The following is a 26,991-nucleotide window of genomic DNA, read 5'->3' on the forward strand; positions in this document are numbered from 1 at the left end:
GTAATATTCCCCAAGAGCAGGGTGAGCGGCAGTGGGACCCCGAGTGGTCTGGCAGCAGGAGAGGACAAGCTCAAAGTGCCCTGGGTCCAGCTCGAGTTGTGATTGGAGGAGCAGTGAGCGTGAGAGAGATGGAGCTGTTCTTCCAATCACTAATTGCATCTCTCCCATTTTTGCTGTTCCAGCTCCTCAAATCATGGATTCCCTCGCTCCCATTTTTGCTGCTGCTCCGGATACAGAATCTTTGATTAGAGAAAGAGCAGCGAAAGCAGGAGAGGGGGAAATCTTAATCTCAGAACGAAGCTTGGTTTTGTCAGTGAAACTGACAGGTTGGAAAGGAAGGTGCCAAATGGCAAATTTCTGGAACGCTAATGTCGGAAATCTGCCACTTGGTGGAAATTTCTCATCCTTGACTTGTGTATGTTTCATGAATAGTTCATTCCATTTTTTTTGCTGCTCCCCTCCCTCCCCCAACCTAGTTTAGCCAGGTGACCGCCTCAGCTCTGCTCACGTGCCCAAACCAGGCCCAAAAATCTCAGGAGCCTGAAAGCTCTTATTCACATCATGACACTCAACACTAAGCAGAAGCAAAACACATCATTATGAAATAGTCCCAGGGCTGCTGTCTTAATATTTTTCCGATTGAGAGTTTCCACGCTTGACAATGCTGTGACCCGGGAACCATGGTGGATTTAAGTCCATGGTATTCGTAAAGACCCTACCACCAAGCACCACACCATCCCCCCCACCCCAACCCCCACTCCATCCCCATCCCAACCTCCCCCTCTTGGCCCAATGTAGGCTTCACAGAGTGCCGTTCACTGTGACAATAAAGTAAACTTGATAGAGGCCACACAAAGGGGAGCAGATTGAGACAAATGATCCATTCTATTCAGCGATGTGTTGGAATGTGACTGAATGAATGACTGAGCAGTGAGCTCAATTTCAGGCAACAGAGATTCTGCCTGGGGCCCTGCTGTCACGTGACTAACCGGGACTGAGCGGATTTAAAGGAACAGTTGCCAAGACACCAGGACTGACCTGACATCTCCAGGAATTGAAGTTCACATGCAGCTGATGGCTGGAGAAAGGTGCTCTCCTGTCAGACAAGCTCTTTACACAAATGCTCAGTAACTCTGGGCAAATATTTATCCCTCAGCCAACACCCAGTAAGAAATCTGGCCATTTATGTCATTACTCTTTGTGGGGTCTTGTTGCGTGCAAATTGGCTGCCATGTTTTCTACATTACAAAAGTGACGATACTTCAGAAGTACATTTTCTTTATTCATTCGTGGAATGTGGGCACAATGGAAGGTTTCCTCAGTGTGAATAAGGACATTGTCCCCACAGGGCTGTGTTGTGGACATGCCTATCAATACAGTCACGATCAGATTCATCTGTGGCAGGCAGGTTGATGAGGATGAGGTTAAGTATGTTTTTCCCTCTTGTTGGTTCCCTCACCACCTAGCGCAGACACAGTCTAGCAGCTATGTCCTTTAGGACTCAGCCAGCTTGGACTGCAGTGGTGCTACTGAGACACTTTTGGTGATGAACATTGAGATCCCCACTGAGAGTACATTCTGTGCCCTTGCCACCCTCAGTGCCTCTTCCATGTGGTATTCAACATGGAAGGACATTGATTCATCAGCTGAGGTGGGGGTGGGGAGGAGTAAGTGATAACCAACAGGGGGTTTCCTTGCTCATGTTTGACCTGATGCCATGATGTCAATATTGAGGACACCCAGGGAAATGCCCTCCTGAATATATCCCACTGTGCCCCCACCTCTGCTGGGTCTGTCCTGCCGGTGGGACAGGACATACCCAGGGATAGTGATGGTGGTGTCTGGGATATTGTTTGCAAGGTATGATTCCATGAGTATGACTATGTCAGGCTGTTGCTTGACTAGTCTGTGAGACAGCTCTCCCAATTTTGGCACTAGCCCCCAGGTGTTAGTAAGGAGGATTTTGCAGGGTCAACAAGGCTGAGTTTGCCGTCATTGTTTCTGGTGCCTAGGTCAATACCGGGTGGTCTGTCAAGCTTCATTTCTTTTAGACATCATAGCAGTTTGATACAACTGAGTGGCTTGCTGGGCCATTTCAGAGGGCATTTAAGAGTCAACCACATTGCTGTGGGTCTGGAATCACATGCAGGCCAGACCACGTAAGGATGGCAGTTTCCCTTCCCTAAAGGACATTAGTGCTCCATTGGCTGTAAAGTTCTTTGGGATGTCCTGAGGTCATATAAGGCACTGCAGAAATACAAATCTTCCTCCTTTCACCCGGTGATGGGGGAGAGACAGCAAAGCACAAAAAGGATGAGTCTATTAAACCTCTTCAAATCCACTGTTTCTGCGAATTGCCATAATTACACTGAACTCCGACCTCTGAACTCACTCAGTAGAATGAGGGAGTCTATTCTAAGATGCATCTGTTATCTCAGTGAGGTGAGGCTTCACTGAGGACATCACTATACAGTTTCTTCAGTGTCACTGGATCAAAATGCTGGAACTCCCTTCCTAACAGCACTGTGGGTGTACCTACACCATGTGGAAGGCAGCAGTTCAAGAAGGCAGCTCACCACCACCTTCTCAAAGGTGCTTTTTTTTTTATTCATTCAAGGTATCAGGGCAATAAATGCTGAATGAATTAAAAAAAGAACAAAATCTGGAGCGCAGGATTTATTCAGAATTGCAGGTTCTGACTCATGCTGCCTATTCTCTGCTTTGTATTTAACCCTTATTTTTAGTAATGTCTACGTTTGGACCAAATTCAGTGTGCACCCTGGGAGAGGAAGTATGAAACATAATGATGAGGGCTAGAGGTGGTGAGGGACTGAAAATCATGCGTGAAGAGTCAGTCAGAGAAGAAAGAGAAGTGAAATTGCACAGTGGAGATTTCATTCCATTTGACCCGACTACTTGGTTTTATTCCATTGATTGGTCTCTATTCCAACAGTCAGCCAACCTTACAACTTATACTCTTCATAAACATAAGCTCATCCAAAGTGTCGTAACTCATGCCAGGTCCTGTTCACGCATCGCTCCCTATGTTCACTGACTTACCTTGGCTTCTAGTCCAGCAATGCCTTGATTTTAAAATCCTTTCTCAGAAATCCCTTTATGATCTTGCACCTCCATATCTCTGGTACCTCATCCAAGCCTACAACCATCAGGTATCAGCACTCTTCCAATTCTAGCCTCTTGCGTATCCCCATTTTAATCGCTCTGACCATTGGCATTCATGTTTTCAGTTGCTAAGACCCTAAACCCTGGAATTCCCTCCCTAAACCTCTCTAGCCATTTTAAGATGCTTCTTGATGCCTCTTTGACCAAGCTTTTAGTCACCTTCCCAACTTCTCCTCATGCAGCTCAGTCAAATTTTGTTTGCTAACACTCCTGTAAAGCACCTCGGGATGTTTTATGACAGTAAAAGTGTAATATTCAACTCCTGTTGATTAATCTTTCAACATTCCTAACTCTAATAACATTTTGAGATACAGTACACAAGCAATTGGAGACATGATGTGTGGTGAGTGCAGCATGCTTGGGAAGAATAGGTAAGTTTAGACCTGTGATTCCCAAAGCTCTCTACAAATGGGGGTTTTCCACACCTCATTTCTATTGTAGACAAACTGACAGAGATTAATTTCATTATATTGTATCATGTGATGACCAGGACATACCCTCCTGTCAGAAGGAGACCGAGATGAACCTTGGTCTATATTGGTGTAATATCACTGATTAATATCATCCCTTCCTGGGGTACACTTCACAACATTCTAACCTTGGATTGAGAGGGTTGAGGGAGAGATCACCGCTGCCTTGTCCTTGGGAGGTACCGGCACTCCATCCTGTAGCCACACCAGCTCCTTGAGTTCTGGTGATCCCATAGCAGCACAGCTGAGGTTAAAGGGTGTGTCCCGATGCACACTGATATCCTGTGGCTCCTTGGTGAAGTGGGGCAATCCTGAGGGGTCAGAGGAGAAAAAAAACTGCTTGTCAAAACATCAGGTAACCGTTTGTTAATCAACATCAAGACAGTGCATGTCACAGCAACAGCAACGGCATAATGCTCTCAGCACAGCCAAGCATCCCAACACGCTTCACAGGAACATTATCGGATAAAATTTCACACTGAGCTACATAAGGAGCAACTAAGACAGGTTACCAAAGGCTCGGTCAAAATGGCTTAAAAAGGAGAGAGAAAGAGAAAGAGACACAGAGAGATTTAGGAAGGGAAATCCAGAGTTTAGGGCCTAGGCAACTGAAGACACAGCCAACAATAGTGGAGTGAAGGAAATCGAAGATGAGCTAGAGGCCAAAGTTGGAGGAGCAGAGATACTGGAGGCATGAGGGTGGTTGTGTTATGTGGCTGGAGACGAGCACACAGAGAGAGGAAGGGGTGAGGCCACAGAGGGATTCTAACACTCTCCAGTCTGAAGGTGGCAGAATCATGTTTAGAAATTTCAGGCCCAGTGCAGATGCTGATGTTCACGGTCTCAGCTATTTGTGTCTCGAAACTCAGCTGAGGGTTGAGGAAGAATCCAAAGATTGGACACCATCAGCTGGGCCTTGAACTGTCACCCAAGATCAAGGATGGAATCAGGAACCAGTCGGCAGAGGAGGGAAGTGTGGGGGTGGTGGGGGGGGTGCACAACCAAATCTTAGCTGCACTGAACTGTGGAACAGTGAGAAAGAAAAAGAGAGAAGAAATGTGACCGGAAATACTCTGCACCCTGCACCCAGCATCCCCAAGACCCCCAGTCACCCATAGTCCCACTCCACACACACCACTACTCCTACACACACACCGACACAACGACCTCCACACACACTGACACAACGACACAACCCCCTCCACACACACACACCGACACAACCCCCTCCACACACACACACCGACACAACCCCCTCCACACACACACACCGACACAACCCCCTCCACACACACACACCGACACAACCCCCTCCACACACACCGACACAACCCCCTCCACACACACCGACACAACCCCCTCCACACACACCGACACAACCCCTTCCACACACACTGACACAACCCCACCACACACACTGACACAACCCCCTCCACACACACACCGACACAACCACCTCCAAACACACACCGACACAACAGCTCACCATACACACTGTCACAACCCGCTCCACACACACACACCGACACAACCACCTCCAAACACACACCGACACAACAGCCCACCATACACACTGACACAACCCCCTCCACACACACACCGACACAACCCCCTCCACACACACACCGACACAGCCCCCTCCACACACACACACTGACACAACCCCCTCCACACACACACACCGACACAAGCCCCTCCACACACACACACACCGACACAACACCCTCCACACACACACACACCGACACAACACGCTCCACACACACACACACCGACACAACACCCTCCACACACACACACCGACACAACCCCACCACACACACACCGACACAAGCCCCTCCACACACACACACACACCGACACAACACCCTCCACACACACACACCGACACAACCCCACCACACACACACCGACACAAGCCCCTCCACACACACACCGACACAAGCCCCTCCACACACACACACACACCGACACAACACCCTCCACACACACACACACCGACACAACACGCTCCACACACACACCGACACAACACCCTCCACACACACACACCGACACAACCCCACCACACACACACCGACACAAGCCCCTCCACACACACACACACACCGACACAACACCCTCCACACACACACACCGACACAACCCCACCACACACACACACCGACACAACCCCACCACACACACACTGACACAACCCCCTCCACACACACACCCCGACACAACCCCCTCCACACACACACACACCGACACAACCCCACCACACACACTGACACAACCCCACCACACACACACTGACACAACCACCTCCAAACACACACCGACACAACAGCTCACCACACACACTGTCACAACCCGCTCCACACACACACACCGACACAACCCCCTCCACACACACACACACACCGACACAGCCCCCTCCACACACACACACCGACACAACCCCCTCCACACACACACACCGACACAACCCCCCTCCACACACACACCGACACAACCCCCTCCACACACACACACCGACACAACCCCCTCCACACACACACACCGACACAACCCCCTCCACACACACACACCGACACAACCCCCTCCACACACACACACCGACACAAGCCCCTCCACACACACACACCGACACAAGCCCCTCCACACACACACACACACCGACACAACACCCTCCACACACACACACCGACACAACCCCACCACACACACACCGACACAAGCCCCTCCACACACACACACACCGACACAACACCCTCCACACACACACACCGACACAACCCCACCACACACACACCGACACAACCCCACCACACACACACCGACACAACCCCACCACACACACACCGACACAACCCCCTCCACACACACACCGACACAACCCCACCACACACACACCGACACAACCCCACCACACACACACCGACACAACCCCCTCCACACACACACCGACACAACCCCCTCCACACACACACCGACACAACCCCCACCACACACACACCGACACAACCCCCTCCACACACACACCGACACAACCCCCTCCACACACACACACCGACACAACCCTCTCCATCACACCGACACAATCCCCTCCACACACACACACCGACACAACCCCTCCACACACACACACCGACACAACCCCTCCACACACACACACCGACACAACTCCCCCACCACACACACCGACACAACCCCCTCCACACACACCGACACAACACCTACACCACACACACACTGACACAAGCCCCACCCCACACACACCGACACAACCCCCTCCACACACACACCGACACAACCCCCTCCACACACACACCGACACAACCCCCTCCACACACACACCGACACAACCCCCTCCACACACACCGACACAACACCTACACCACACACACACTGACACAAGCCCCACCACACACACACTGACACAACCCCCTCCACACACACACCGACACAACCCCCTCCACACACACACCGACACAACCCCCTCCACACACACACCGACACAACCCCCTCCACACACACACACCGACACAACCCCCTCCACACACACACTGACACAACACCTACACCACACACACACTGACACAACACCTACACCACACGCACACTGACACAACACCTACACCACACGCACACTGACACAAGCCCCACCACACACACACTGACACAACACCCCACCACACACACACTGACACAACACCCCACCACACACACACCGACACAATCCCCTCCACACACACACCGACACAATCCCCTCCACACACACACCGACACAATCCCCTCCACACGCACACAATGACACAACCCCCACCACGCACACACCGACACAACCCCCTCCACGCACACACCGACACAACCCCCTCCACGCACACACCGACACAACACCCCACCACGCACACCGACACAACACCCCCACCCACACACCGACACAACCCCCATCACGCACACCGACACAACCCCCTCCACACACACACCGACACAACCCCCTCCACACACACACCGACACAACCCCCCCACCCACACACTGACACAACCCCCCCACCCACACACCGACACAACCCCCACCACACACACCGACACAACCCCCACCACACACACACCGACACAACCCCCACCACACACACACCGACACAACCCCCACCACACACACACCGACACAGCCCCCTTCTCACACACACCGACACAGCCCCCTCCACACACACACCGACACAACCCCCTCCACACACACACCGACACAACCCCCTCCACACACACACCGACACAACCCCCACCCCACACACACACCGACACAACCCCCACCCCACACACACACCGACACAACCCCCTCCACACACACACACCGACACAACCCCCACCACACACACACACCGACACAAGCCCCTCCACACACACACACCGACACAACCCCCACCACACACACACCGACACAACAGCCCACCATACACACTGTCACAACCCGCTCCACACACACACCGACACAACCCCCTCCACACACACACCGACACAACCTACCCACCCACACACACACCGACACAACCCCCACCACACACACACACCGACACAACCCCCTCCACACACACACCGACACAACCCCCTCCACACACACACACCGACACAACCCCACCACCCACACACACTGACACAACCCCCTCCACACACACACCGACACAACCCCCCCACCACACACACACTGACACAACCACCTCCAAACACACACACCGACACAACCCCCACCCCACACACACTGACACAACCCCCTCCACACACACACACCGACACAAGCCCCTCCACACACACACCGACACAACCCCCACCACACACACCGACACAGCCCCCTCCACACACACACCGACACAACCCCCACCCCACACACACACCGACACAACAGCTCACCACACACACTGTCACAACCCGCTCCACACACACACACCGACACAACCCCCTCCACACACACACACACACCGACACAGCCCCCTCCACACACACACACCGACACAACCCCCTCCACACACACACCGACACAAGCCCCTCCACACACACACCGACACAAGCCCCTCCACACACACACACCGACACAACCCCCTCCACACACACACCGACACAACCCCCTCCACACACACACACCGACACAAGCCCCTCCACACACACACACCGACACAAGCCCCTCCACACACACACACACACCGACACAACACCCTCCACACACACACACCGACACAACCCCACCACACACACACCGACACAAGCCCCTCCACACACACACACACACCGACACAACACCCTCCACACACACACACCGACACAACCCCACCACACACACACCGACACAAGCCCCTCCACACACACACACACACCGACACAACACCCTCCACACACACACACCGACACAACCCCCTCCACACACACACACACACCGACACAACCCCCTCCACACACACACACCGACACAACCCCACCACACACACACCGACACAAGCCCCTCCACACACACACACACACCGACACAACACCCTCCACACACACACACCGACACAACCCCACCACACACACACACACACCGACACAAGCCCCTCCACACACACACACCGACACAAGCCCCTCCACACACACACACACACCGACACAACACCCTCCACACACACACACCGACACAACCCCACCACACACACACCGACACAAGCCCCTCCACACACACACACACACCGACACAACACCCTCCACACACACACACACACCGACACAACACCCTCCACACACACACACCGACACAACCCCACCACACACACACCGACACAAGCCCCTCCACACACACACACACACCGACACAACACCCTCCACACACACACACCGACACAACCCCACCACACACACACTGACACAACCCCCTCCACACACACACCGACACAACCCCCTCCACACACACCGACACAACCCCCTCCATACACACACACCGACACAACCCCCTCCACACACACCGACACAACCCCACCACACACACACTGACACAACCACCTCCAAACACACACCGACACAACAGCTCACCACACACACTGTCACAACCCGCTCCACACACACACACCGACACAAGCCCCTCCACACACACACACACACCGACACAACCCCCTCCACACACACACACCGACACAACCCCACCACACACACACACCGACACAACCCCCACCCCACACACACCGACACAACCCCACCACACACACACCGACACAACCCCCTCCACACACACACACCGACACAACCCCCTCCACACACACACACACACCGACACAACCCCCTCCACACACACACACACACCGACACAACCCCCTCCACACACACACCGACACAACCCCCTCCACACACACACTGACACAACCCCCTCCACACACACACACCGACACAAGCCCCTCCACACACACACACCGACACAAGCCCCTCCACACACACACACACACCGACACAACCCCCTCCACACACACACCGACACAACCCCCTCCACACACACACTGACACAACCCCCTCCACACACACACACCGACACAAGCCCCTCCACACACACACACCGACACAAGCCCCTCCACACACACACACACACCGACACAAGCCCCTCCACACACACACACCGACACAAGCCCCTCCACACACACACACACACCGACACAACACCCTCCACACACACACACCGACACAACCCCACCACACACACACCGACACAACCCCCTCCACACACACACACCGACACAACACCCTCCACACACACACACACACCGACACAACCCCCTCCACACACACACACCGACACAAGCCCACCACACACACACCGACACAAGCCCCTCCACACACACACACCGACACAACACCCTCCACACACACACACCGACACAACCCCACCACACACACACCGACACAACCCCACCACACACACACCGACACAACCCCCTCCACACACACACCGACACAACCCCCTCCACACACACACCGACACAACCCCCTCCACACACACACCGACACAACCCCCACCACACACACACCGACACAACCCCCTCCACACACACACTGACACAACCCCCTCCACACACACACCGACACAACCCCCTCCACACACACACACCGACACAACCCTCTCCATCACACCGACACAATCCCCTCCACACACACACACACCGACACAACCCCCTCCACACACACACACCGACACAACCCCTCCACACACACACACCGACACAACCCCTCCACACACACACACCGACACAACCCCCACCCCACACACACCGACACAACCCCACCACACACACACCGACACAACCCCCTCCACACACACACACCGACACAACCCCCTCCACACACACACACACACCGACACAACCCCCTCCACACACACACCGACACAACCCCCTCCACACACACACTGACACAACCCCCTCCACACACACACACCGACACAAGCCCCTCCACACACACACACCGACACAAGCCCCTCCACACACACACACACACCGACACAACACCCTCCACACACACACACCGACACAACCCCACCACACACACACACCGACACAACCCCACCACACACACACTGACACAACCCCCTCCACACACACACACCGACACAACCCCCTCCACACACACACACACCGACACAACCCCACCACACACACTGACACAACCCCACCACACACACACTGACACAACCACCTCCAAACACACACCGACACAACAGCTCACCACACACACTGTCACAACCCGCTCCACACACACACACCGACACAACCCCCTCCACACACACACACACACCGACACAGCCCCCTCCACACACACACACCGACACAACCCCCTCCACACACACACACCGACACAACCCCCTCCACACACACACCGACACAACCCCCTCCACACACACACACCGACACAACCCCCTCCACACACACACACCGACACAACCCCCTCCACACACACACACCGACACAACCCCCTCCACACACACACACCGACACAAGCCCCTCCACACACACACACCGACACAAGCCCCTCCACACACACACACACACCGACACAACACCCTCCACACACACACACCGACACAACCCCACCACACACACACCGACACAAGCCCCTCCACACACACACACACCGACACAAGCCCCTCCACACACACACTGACACAACCCCCTCCACACACACACACCGACACAAGCCCCTCCACACACACACTGACACAACCCCCTCCACACACACACACCGACACAAGCCCCTCCACACACACACTGACACAACCCCCTCCACACACACACACCGACACAAGCCCCTCCACACACACACACCGACACAAGCCCCTCCACACACACACACACACCGACACAACCCCCTCCACACACACACCGACACAACCCCCTCCACACACACACTGACACAACCCCCTCCACACACACACACCGACACAAGCCCCTCCACACACACACACCGACACAAGCCCCTCCACACACACACACACCGACACAAGCCCCTCCACACACACACACCGACACAAGCCCCTCCACACACACACACACACCGACACAACACCCTCCACACACACACACCGACACAACCCCACCACACACACACCGACACAACCCCCTCCACACACACACACCGACACAACACCCTCCACACACACACACACACCGACACAACCCCCTCCACACACACACACCGACACAAGCCCACCACACACACACCGACACAAGCCCCTCCACACACACACACCGACACAACACCCTCCACACACACACACCGACACAACCCCACCACACACACACCGACACAACCCCACCACACACACACCGACACAACCCCCTCCACACACACACCGACACAACCCCCTCCACACACACACCGACACAACCCCCTCCACACACACACCGACACAACCCCCACCACACACACACCGACACAACCCCCTCCACACACACACTGACACAACCCCCTCCACACACACACCGACACAACCCCCTCCACACACACACACCGACACAACCCTCTCCATCACACCGACACAATCCCCTCCACACACACACACACCGACACAACCCCCTCCACACACACACACCGACACAACCCCTCCACACACACACACCGACACAACCCCTCCACACACACACCGACACAACTCCCCCACCACACACACTGACACAACCCCCTCCACACACACCGACACAACACCTACACCACACACACACTGACACAAGCCCCACCCCACACACACCGACACAACCCCCTCCACACACACACCGACACAACCCCCTCCACACACACACCGACACAACCCCCTCCACACACACCGACACAACACCTACACCACACACACACTGACACAAGCCCCACCACACACACACTGACACAACCCCCTCCACACACACACCGACACAACCCCCTCCACACACACACCGACACAACCCCCTCCACACACACACCGACACAACCCCCTCCACACACACACCGACACAACCCCCTCCACACACACACCGACACAACCCCCTCCACACACACACCGACACAACCCCCTCCACACACACACTGACACAACACCTACACCACACACACACTGACACAACACCTACACCACACGCACACCGACACAATCCCCTCCACACACACACTGACACAACACCCCACCACACACACACTGACACAACACCCCACCACACACACACCGACACAATCCCCTCCACACACACACCGACACAATCCCCTCCACACACACACTGACACAACACCCCACCACACACACACTGACACAACACCCCACCACACACACACCGACACAATCCCCTCCACACACACACCGACACAATCCCCTCCACACGCACACAATGACACAACCCCCACCCCACCCACACACCGACACAACCCCCATCACGCACACCGACACAACCCCCTCCACACACACACCGACACAACCCCCTCCACACACACACCGACACAACCCCCCCACCCACACACCGACACAACCCCCCCACCCACACACCGACACAAACCCCACCACACACACCGACACAACCCCCACCACACACACACCGACACAACCCCCACCACACACACACCGACACAGCCCCCTTCTCACACACACCGACACAGCCCCCTCCACACACACACCGACACAACCCCCTCCACACACACACCGACACAACCCCCTCCACACACACACCGACACAACCCCCTCCACACACACACCGACACAACCCCCACCCCACACACACACCGACACAACCCCCACCCCACACACACACCGACACAACCCCCACCCCACACACACACCGACACAGCCCCCTCCACACACACACCGACACAACCCCCTCCACACACACACCGACACAACCCCCTCCACACACACACCGACACAACCCCCTCCACACACACACACCGACACAACCCCCATCACGCACACCGACACAACCCCCTCCACACACACACCGACACAACCCCCTCCACACACACACCGACACAACCCCCCCACCCACACACTGACACAACCCCCCCACCCACACACCGACACAACCCCCACCACACACACCGACACAACCCCCACCACACACACACCGACACAACCCCCACCACACACACACCGACACAACCCCCACCACACACACACCGACACAGCCCCCTTCTCACACACACCGACACAGCCCCCTCCACACACACACCGACACAACAGCCCACCATACACACTGTCACAACCCGCTCCACACACACACCGACACAACCCCCTCCACACACACACCGACACAACCCCCTCCACACACACACACCGACACAACCCCACCACCCACACACACTGACACAACCCCCTCCACACACACACACCGACACAACCCCCCCACCACACACACACTGACACAACCACCTCCAAACACACACACCGACACAACCCCCACCCCACACACACTGACACAACCCCCTCCACACACACACACCGACACAAGCCCCTCCACACACACACCGACACAACCCCCACCACACACACCGACACAGCCCCCTCCACACACACACCGACACAACCCCCACCCCACACACACACCGACACAACAGCTCACCACACACACTGTCACAACCCGCTCCACACACACACACCGACACAACCCCCTCCACACACACACACACACCGACACAGCCCCCTCCACACACACACACCGACACAACCCCCTCCACACACACACCGACACAAGCCCCTCCACACACACACCGACACAAGCCCCTCCACACACACACACCGACACAACCCCCTCCACACACACACCGACACAACCCCCTCCACACACACACACCGACACAAGCCCCTCCACACACACACACCGACACAAGCCCCTCCACACACACACACACACCGACACAACACCCTCCACACACACACACCGACACAACCCCACCACACACACACCGACACAAGCCCCTCCACACACACACACACACCGACACAACACCCTCCACACACACACACCGACACAACCCCACCACACACACACCGACACAAGCCCCTCCACACACACACACACACCGACACAACACCCTCCACACACACACACCGACACAACCCCCTCCACACACACACACACACCGACACAACCCCCTCCACACACACACACCGACACAACCCCACCACACACACACCGACACAAGCCCCTCCACACACACACACACACCGACACAACACCCTCCACACACACACACCGACACAACCCCACCACACACACACACACACCGACACAAGCCCCTCCACACACACACACCGACACAAGCCCCTCCACACACACACACACACCGACACAACACCCTCCACACACACACACCGACACAACCCCACCACACACACACCGACACAAGCCCCTCCACACACACACACACACCGACACAACACCCTCCACACACACACACCGACACAACCCCACCACACACACACTGACACAACCCCCTCCACACACACACCGACACAACCCCCTCCACACACACCGACACAACCCCCTCCATACACACACACCGACACAACCCCCTCCACACACACCGACACAACCCCACCACACACACACTGACACAACCACCTCCAAACACACACCGACACAACAGCTCACCACACACACTGTCACAACCCGCTCCACACACACACACCGACACAAGCCCCTCCACACACACACACACACCGACACAACCCCCTCCACACACACACACCGACACAACCCCACCACACACACACACCGACACAACCCCCACCCCACACACACCGACACAACCCCACCACACACACACCGACACAACCCACTCCACACACACACACCGACACAACCCCCTCCACACACACACACACACCGACACAACCCCCTCCACACACACACCGACACAACCCCCTCCACACACACACTGACACAACCCCCTCCACACACACACACCGACACAAGCCCCTCCACACACACACACCGACACAAGCCCCTCCACACACACACACACACCGACACAACCCCCTCCACACACACACCGACACAACCCCCTCCACACACACACTGACACAACCCCCTCCACACACACACACCGACACAAGCCCCTCCACACACACACACCGACACAAGCCCCTCCACACACACACACACACCGACACAAGCCCCTCCACACACACACACCGACACAAGCCCCTCCACACACACACACACACCGACACAACACCCTCCACACACACACACCGACACAACCCCACCACACACACACCGACACAACCCCCTCCACACACACACACCGACACAACACCCTCCACACACACACACACACCGACACAACCCCCTCCACACACACACACCGACACAAGCCCACCACACACACACCGACACAAGCCCCTCCACACACACACACCGACACAACACCCTCCACACACACACACCGACACAACCCCACCACACACACACCGACACAACCCCACCACACACACACCGACACAACCCCCTCCACACACACACCGACACAACCCCCTCCACACACACACCGACACAACCCCCTCCACACACACACCGACACAACCCCCACCACACACACACCGACACAACCCCCTCCACACACACACTGACACAACCCCCTCCACACACACACCGACACAACCCCCTCCACACACACACACCGACACAACCCTCTCCATCACACCGACACAATCCCCTCCACACACACACACACCGACACAACCCCCTCCACACACACACACCGACACAACCCCTCCACACACACACACCGACACAACCCCTCCACACACACACCGACACAACTCCCCCACCACACACACTGACACAACCCCCTCCACACACACCGACACAACACCTACACCACACACACACTGACACAAGCCCCACCCCACACACACCGACACAACCCCCTCCACACACACACCGACACAACCCCCTCCACACACACACCGACACAACCCCCTCCACACACACCGACACAACACCTACACCACACACACACTGACACAAGCCCCACCACACACACACTGACACAACCCCCTCCACACACACACCGACACAACCCCCTCCACACACACACCGACACAACCCCCTCCACACACACACCGACACAACCCCCTCCACACACACACCGACACAACCCCCTCCACACACACACCGACACAACCCCCTCCACACACACACCGACACAACCCCCTCCACACACACACTGACACAACACCTACACCACACACACACTGACACAACACCTACACCACACGCACACCGACACAATCCCCTCCACACACACACTGACACAACACCCCACCACACACACACTGACACAACACCCCACCACACACACACCGACACAATCCCCTCCACACACACACCGACACAATCCCCTCCACACACACACTGACACAACACCCCACCACACACACACTGACACAACACCCCACCACACACACACCGACACAATCCCCTCCACACACACACCGACACAATCCCCTCCACACGCACACAATGACACAACCCCCACCCCACCCACACACCGACACAACCCCCATCACGCACACCGACACAACCCCCTCCACACACACACCGACACAACCCCCTCCACACACACACCGACACAACCCCCCCACCCACACACCGACACAACCCCCCCACCCACACACCGACACAAACCCCACCACACACACCGACACAACCCCCACCACACACACACCGACACAACCCCCACCACACACACACCGACACAGCCCCCTTCTCACACACACCGACACAGCCCCCTCCACACACACACCGACACAACCCCCTCCACACACACACCGACACAACCCCCTCCACACACACACCGACACAACCCCCTCCACACACACACCGACACAACCCCCTCCACACACACACCGACACAACCCCCACCCCACACACACACCGACACAACCCCCACCCCACACACACACCGACACAACCCCCACCCCACACACACACCGACACAGCCCCCTCCACACACACACCGACACAACCCCCTCCACACACACACCGACACAACCCCCTCCACACACACACCGACACAACCCCCTCCACACACACACACCGACACAACCCCCATCACGCACACCGACACAACCCCCTCCACACACACACCGACACAACCCCCTCCACACACACACCGACACAACCCCCCCACCCACACACTGACACAACCCCCCCACCCACACACCGACACAACCCCCACCACACACACCGACACAACCCCCACCACACACACACCGACACAACCCCCACCACACACACACCGACACAACCCCCACCACACACACACCGACACAGCCCCCTTCTCACACACACCGACACAGCCCCCTCCACACACACACCGACACAACCCCCTCCACACACACACCGACACAACCCCCTCCACACACACACCGACACAACCCCCACCCCACACACACACCGACACAACCCCCACCCCACACACACACCGACACAACCCCCTCCACACACACACACCGACACAACCCCCACCACACACACACACCGACACAAGCCCCTCCACACACACACACCGACACAACCCCCACCACACACACACACACACCGACACAACAGCCCACCATACACACTGTCACAACCCGCTCCACACACACACCGACACAACCCCCTCCACACACACACCGACACAACCCCCTCCACACACACACACCGACACAACCCCACCACCCACACACACTGACACAACCCCCTCCACACACACACACCGACACAACCCCCCCACCACACACACACTGACACAACCACCTCCAAACACACACACCGACACAACCCCCACCCCACACACACTGACACAACCCCCTCCACACACACACACCGACACAAGCCCCTCCACACACACACCGACACAACCCCCACCACACACACCGACACAGCCCCCTCCACACACACACCGACACAACCCCCACCCCACACACACACCGACACAACAGCTCACCACACACACTGTCACAACCCGCTCCACACACACACACCGACACAACCCCCTCCACACACACACACACACCGACACAGCCCCCTCCACACACACACACCGACACAACCCCCTCCACACACACACACCGACACAAGCCCCTCCACACACACACACCGACACAACCCCCTCCACACACACACCGACACAACCCCCTCCACACACACACACCGACACAAGCCCCTCCACACACACACACCGACACAAGCCCCTCCACACACACACACACACCGACACAACACCCTCCACACACACACACCGACACAACCCCACCACACACACACCGACACAAGCCCCTCCACACACACACACACACCGACACAACACCCTCCACACACACACACCGACACAACCCCACCACACACACACTGACACAACCCCCTCCACACACACACCGACACAACCCCCTCCACACACACCGACACAACCCCCTCCATACACACACACCGACACAACCCCCTCCACACACACCGACACAACCCCACCACACACACACTGACACAACCACCTCCAAACACACACCGACACAACAGCTCACCACACACACTGTCACAACCCGCTCCACACACACACACCGACACAAGCCCCTCCACACACACACACACACCGACACAACCCCCTCCACACACACACACCGACACAACCCCACCACACACACACACCGACACAACCCCCACCCCACACACACCGACACAACCCCACCACACACACACCGACACAACCCCCTCCACACACACACACCGACACAACCCCCTCCACACACACACACACACCGACACAACCCCCTCCACACACACACCGACACAACCCCCTCCACACACACACTGACACAACCCCCTCCACACACACACACCGACACAAGCCCCTCCACACACACACACCGACACAAGCCCCTCCACACACACACACACACCGACACAACCCCCTCCACACACACACCGACACAACCCCCTCCACACACACACTGACACAACCCCCTCCACACACACACACCGACACAAGCCCCTCCACACACACACACCGACACAAGCCCCTCCACACACACACACACACCGACACAAGCCCCTCCACACACACACACCGACACAAGCCCCTCCACACACACACACACACCGACACAACACCCTCCACACACACACACCGACACAACCCCACCACACACACACCGACACAACCCCCTCCACACACACACACCGACACAACACCCTCCACACACACACACACACCGACACAACCCCCTCCACACACACACCGACACAACCCCCTCCACACACACACCGACACAACCCCCTCCACACACACACCGACACAACCCCCACCACACACACACCGACACAACCCCCTCCACACACACACTGACACAACCCCCTCCACACACACACCGACACAACCCCCTCCACACACACACACCGACACAACCCTCTCCATCACACCGACACAATCCCCTCCACACACACACACACCGACACAACCCCCTCCACACACACACACCGACACAACCCCTCCACACACACACACCGACACAACCCCTCCACACACACACCGACACAACTCCCCCACCACACACACTGACACAACCCCCTCCACACACACCGACACAACACCTACACCACACACACACTGACACAAGCCCCACCCCACACACACCGACACAACCCCCTCCACACACACACCGACACAACCCCCTCCACACACACACCGACACAACCCCCTCCACACACACCGACACAACACCTACACCACACACACACTGACACAAGCCCCACCACACACACACTGACACAACCCCCTCCACACACACACCGACACAACCCCCTCCACACACACACCGACACAACCCCCTCCACACACACACCGACACAACCCCCTCCACACACACACCGACACAACCCCCTCCACACACACACCGACACAACCCCCTCCACACACACACCGACACAACCCCCTCCACACACACACTGACACAACACCTACACCACACACACACTGACACAACACCTACACCACACGCACACCGACACAATCCCCTCCACACACACACTGACACAACACCCCACCACACACACACTGACACAACACCCCACCACACACACACCGACACAATCCCCTCCACACACACACCGACACAATCCCCTCCACACACACACTGACACAACACCCCACCACACACACACTGACACAACACCCCACCACACACACACCGACACAATCCCCTCCACACACACACCGACACAATCCCCTCCACACGCACACAATGACACAACCCCCACCCCACCCACACACCGACACAACCCCCATCACGCACACCGACACAACCCCCTCCACACACACACCGACACAACCCCCTCCACACACACACCGACACAACCCCCCCACCCACACACCGACACAACCCCCCCACCCACACACCGACACAAACCCCACCACACACACCGACACAACCCCCACCACACACACACCGACACAACCCCCACCACACACACACCGACACAGCCCCCTTCTCACACACACCGACACAGCCCCCTCCACACACACACCGACACAACCCCCTCCACACACACACCGACACAACCCCCTCCACACACACACCGACACAACCCCCTCCACACACACACCGACACAACCCCCTCCACACACACACCGACACAACCCCCACCCCACACACACACCGACACAACCCCCACCCCACACACACACCGACACAACCCCCACCCCACACACACACCGACACAGCCCCCTCCACACACACACCGACACAACCCCCTCCACACACACACCGACACAACCCCCTCCACACACACACCGACACAACCCCCTCCACACACACACACCGACACAACCCCCACCACACACACACCGACACAACCCCCACCACACACACACCGACACAACCCCCTCCACACACACACCGACACAACCCCCACCCCACACACACGCCGACACAACCCCCTCCACACACACACCGACACAACCCCCTCCACACACACACCGACACAACCCCCTCCACACACACACCGACACAACCCCCTCCACACACACACCGACACAACCTACCCACCCACACACCGACACAACCCCCACCACACACACCGACACAACCCCCCCACCCACACACCGACACAACCCCCTCCACACACACACCGACACAACCCCCACCCCACACACACCGACACAACCCCCTCCACACACACACCGACACAACCCCCCCACCCACACACCGACACAACCCCCACCACACACACCGACACAACCCCCACCACATACACACCGACACAACCCCCACCACACACACACCGACACAACCCCCTCCACACACACACACCGACACAACCCCCTTCTCACACACACCGACACAACCCCCTCCACACACACACCGACACAACCCACCCACCACACACACCGACACAACCCCCACCACACACCGACACAACCCCCCCACCCACACACCGACACAACCCCCACACCCACACACCGACACAACCCCCACCACACACACCGACACAACCCCCACCACACACACCGACACAACCCCCACCACACACACCGACACAACCCCCTCCACACACCGACACAACCCCCTCCACACACACACCGACACAACCCCCTCCACACACACACCGACACAACCCCCTCCACACACACCGACACAACCCCCTCCACACACACACCGACACAACCCCCACCACACACACCGACACAACCCCCACACCCACACACCGACACAACCCCCACCACACACACCGACACAACCCCCTCCACACACACACCGACACAACCCCCTCCACACACACCGACACAACCCCCTCCACACACACACCGACACAACCCCCACCACACACACCGACACAACCCCCACACCCACACACCGACACAACCCCCACCACACACACCGACACAACCCCCTCCACACACACCGACACAACCCCCTCCACACACACCGACACAACCCCCCCCACACACACACCGACACAACCCCCTCCACACACACACCGACACAACCCCCTCCACACACACACCGACACAACCCCCTCCACACACACACACCGACACAACCCCCACCCCACACACACTGACACAACCCCCTCCACACACACACCGACACAACCCCCTCCACACACACACCGACACAACCCCCACCCCACACACACACACTGACACAACCCCCTCCACACACACACCGACACAACCCCCACCCCACACACACTGACACCACCCCCACCCCACACACACACACTGACACAATCCCTAAAGCACACATACGGTGTGCCCCACCCACACATATGCACCCATGTCCTCACACACACACACACACACACACACACTCACACACACTCTCTCACACTCTCTCACACTCTCTCACACTCTCACACACTCTCTCACACTCTCTCACACTCTCACACACTCTCACACACTCACACACACTCACACACACTCTCACACACTCTCACACACTCTCACACACTCACACACACTCACACACACTCACACACACACTCACACACACTCACACACACTCACACACACACACACACACACTCACACCGAGAAACAGTGCGAGTGGTGGTCATAAACGCTGCTTGAGAAACTATATGCGGTTCTACCAGGGAGAGTAGACCAAGGCCCATCCCCCTGTCCCTACCCCTTAAAGATACAGTGACCTAACTCACTGCACCAGCTTTGACACTCCCAACACCAACTCAGCACTTAAAGGGTGAATGACTCACCTTCAAATTCCAGCTGAGCTTCTTTGGAGATAATTTCTTTCCCTGTCACCGTAACAACACATCGATAACTGCCAGCATCCGAGTGCTGCGTAGAAGGAATACTGCAAACAAATAGATGACATTAATGTTTGAAGTAGAGAGGAATTTCTTCTCTCACAGGGTAATTAATCTGTGGAATTCTTTACCCCAGAGGCCTGTAGAGGCTGGGCCATTGAATATATTCAAGGCTGCGATAGACAGGTTTTAAATCAGTAAGGGAATCAAGGGTTATGGGGAAAAGGCAGGAAAGTGAATTTGAGGATTATCAGATCAGCCATGATCTCACTGAATGGTGGAGCAGACTCCTACACTTTATGGTCTTATGGTAAAGGAAGCGAGTGTGAGACCCTGGGAATCAGGTGTCAGTCATGGCTCAATGGGCAGCACTGTTACTGCTTGAGTCAGAAGGTTGTGGGTTCAAACCTCAATCTTTAAGCAGAAAATCTAGGTTGACACTCAGTATGACCATCGTCTATTTCTGCGGCTGAAACCCTCATCCATATCTTTATTAACTCCCAACTTAACTACTCCAGTACTCATCTGGCCATCTTTCTCCCTCTGATAAACTTCAGCTGCTCCATTGCCTAGATCCTAGTGTGGACCATGTTCCACCCACCCCACATCCCTGTGCTTGCTGACCCACATTGACTACCAGTCCCTACTGAATATAAAATGCACGAATTTAAATCCCTTCGTGGTCCCATCCCTCCCTAAATCTGCATCATTCCCAAGCCTCACATCGTGCTGCCAACCCCCTGAACTCTTAATTCTCCTAAAGCTGCTTTTTGTGCACCGCCCACCCCCATCTTTCACTTCACCATTGGTGGCTGTGCCTTTAGCCACTGCAGCCTCTAATTTTAGAGCTCTCTCCATAACCCTCTCCCACCTCCCTCTCCATCTTCAAGGTGCTCCTTAAAACCCAGCTCCTCTCCTCGATTCAGGTTTTGGTCATCTTCAAATATTTCAATCGTTGGTTTGCAGTGCATTTGTTTTGGATTTTCCATTTGTGAAATACCGGGAGGTATTTTTCTATGTTAAAGGTGCTATATAAACGCAAGTTACTTTCTGTTGTTAGTCTTGAGTGTGCACACTTTGACCATTTGTGATGCCCAAAATGTGACACCCAAGAGGTGCAGATGCATCCACAGTTCTAGATTAGCCCAGCTACGAGACATAATGGTGAGCCTCTGTTAACTTCACATGGTTAACATGCTGCCTATTACCTGGCTGCAATTACCTTAGTTCACTGACGGCCAGCCACTCATTGTCACTCATAGGCACCAGAACTTGGTTGACATCTGCCCTGTACAGGAGCCCATCTTGCTGCCAATTTATTTCTGGGAGTTCACCCGTCACCTGAATTGAGCAGCGTAACTTTACTGCCTTCCCTTGGGAGTATGTGATGCTCTCCGGGTCCTGCAGGAAGTGCACATCTGAGAAGGGAAAGACAAACAAGAGCCATTTTGTTACTCATTTTCAAGATATGCCTATTGCTGTCATTTACTGCCCATCCTTAGCTGCCCTAGAGAAGGTGGTGTTGGGCTGCTTCGCTGAAAGACTGCAGTCCCTGGGTTGAAGGTTCTTAGGGGAAGGAGTTCCAAGATTGAGACCCAGTGATGATGCAGGAATGCCAATCTGCATTTTTTCTTTATTCTTTCTTGGGATGTGGGCATCTGGCGCCCATCCCTAATTGTCCTTGAACTGAATGGCTTGCTGAGTCATTGCAGTCTGGAGTCACACGTAGGCCAGACTAGGTAAGGATGACAGATTTCCTTTCCTAAAGGTCATTAGTGAACCAAATAGGTTTTTACAACAATCAATGATAGTTTCATGGTCACCATTACTGAGATTAGCTTTCAATTCCAGGGTATTTTTTATTAATTGATTTTAAACTGTACCAACTACCGTGGTGAGACTTGAACTCATATCCCAAGGGCATTAGCTTGGGTCTCTGGATTACTGACATTACCATAATGCCATCATTTCCCTCAATGTTGGCATGGGCATGTGCCCCGAGATGGTTCTGTACCCATATGGAGGTGGTTAGGATCTGCAATGCACTGAGTGTGCTGGAGGCAGATTTAATTGTGCTTTTACAAAGAAAATGGGATAATTATAAGAAGAGCAAAAAATTGAATGGCTACAGGGAAAAGATGAGGGGCTGGGTATAGCTGAAATGCTTTTGCATAGGACCAGCACAGAAAAAATAGGCCGAATGAGCTTCTACACTGCAACCATTCTATAATGTTATCTGCCTGCTGCCCTTGTCTTTTTAGGTGGTGGAACTTGTGAGTTTGGGGGGTGCTGTTGAAATAGCCTTGCTGAGTTGAATCTAGTAAACTCCTCAGAAAATTCAACTAGATTAGTACAATGTAACGTACCCTTCTCAAACCCATGCTCGGGGAGAAATGTCCCAGATTTGCACCATGTGGGAGCGGACAGGAAAAATGACCTTTTACCATTGGCCACAATGGCAGGTTTACGTGCTGTATTGTCCCAATCCCACCTCATTAATCATGTATTCCCGGGAAATATGCCGTTTTGCTGGCAGGTAGCCTCCGATTCGCCCGCCACACCATCATTTCACGCTTCCTCACGTCGGGCACCATATTTAAAGTGCAGCCGCATGCACACCTCTTAGTCCTTCCAGCCCAGAACTGCTGCACAGAAGACATAGCCCCAAAAGGCAAGAAGACTGCGGCCCCCCAATTCAGTGATGCATCCCTGGGAGGGCTTCTAGGCAATGCTGGAGCCCGCTGCGTTGTCCTGTACCCCCGCTCTGGCCGCAGGTGGTCCATCAGTGTCATCACTCCGGCTTGGGAGATGGTGGCAGAGGGGGTCAGTGCCAATGCTGCACACAAGAGGTTTGCCATCCAGTGCAGAAAGAGGATGAATGATCTCATCTGTGCTGCCAGGGTAAGGCAACTATCTCATCACTCTAAACTCACACACTCAAAAGCTTCGGACACATTCACTGACATCTCACTCACTGCCAGTTCAAGGGATATCACCATTCACTCTCTCACACACACCCTCACATCTCCATCTGGCTTCACCTCCTCTGGAGACTGCCTCCTCAGCCCTCACCCTCGAGG

At 55.9% G+C, this 26,991-nt stretch overlaps 1 protein-coding gene across 3 annotated transcripts in view; it reads right to left on the reverse strand.

Annotated features, from left to right (window-relative positions):
- Positions 1–26,991, reverse strand: part of LOC121272645 (tyrosine-protein kinase receptor UFO) — a 254,311-nt gene that overhangs the window by 177,708 nt on the left and 49,612 nt on the right. For all 3 annotated transcript variants that reach the window (XM_041179342.1, XM_041179341.1, XM_041179340.1), the window contains exons 2-4: positions 25,134–25,329; positions 23,858–23,958; positions 3,782–3,964 (exon numbers count right to left, since the gene is read on the reverse strand). In XM_041179342.1, coding sequence (XP_041035276.1) covers positions 3,782–3,964; positions 23,858–23,958; positions 25,134–25,329 — 480 coding nt within the window. The remainder of the gene's footprint in view (positions 1–3,781; positions 3,965–23,857; positions 23,959–25,133; positions 25,330–26,991) is intronic.

This window comes from Carcharodon carcharias, chromosome 34 (genome assembly GCF_017639515.1).
Source record: "Carcharodon carcharias isolate sCarCar2 chromosome 34, sCarCar2.pri, whole genome shotgun sequence".
NCBI lineage: Eukaryota > Metazoa > Chordata > Chondrichthyes > Lamniformes > Lamnidae > Carcharodon > Carcharodon carcharias.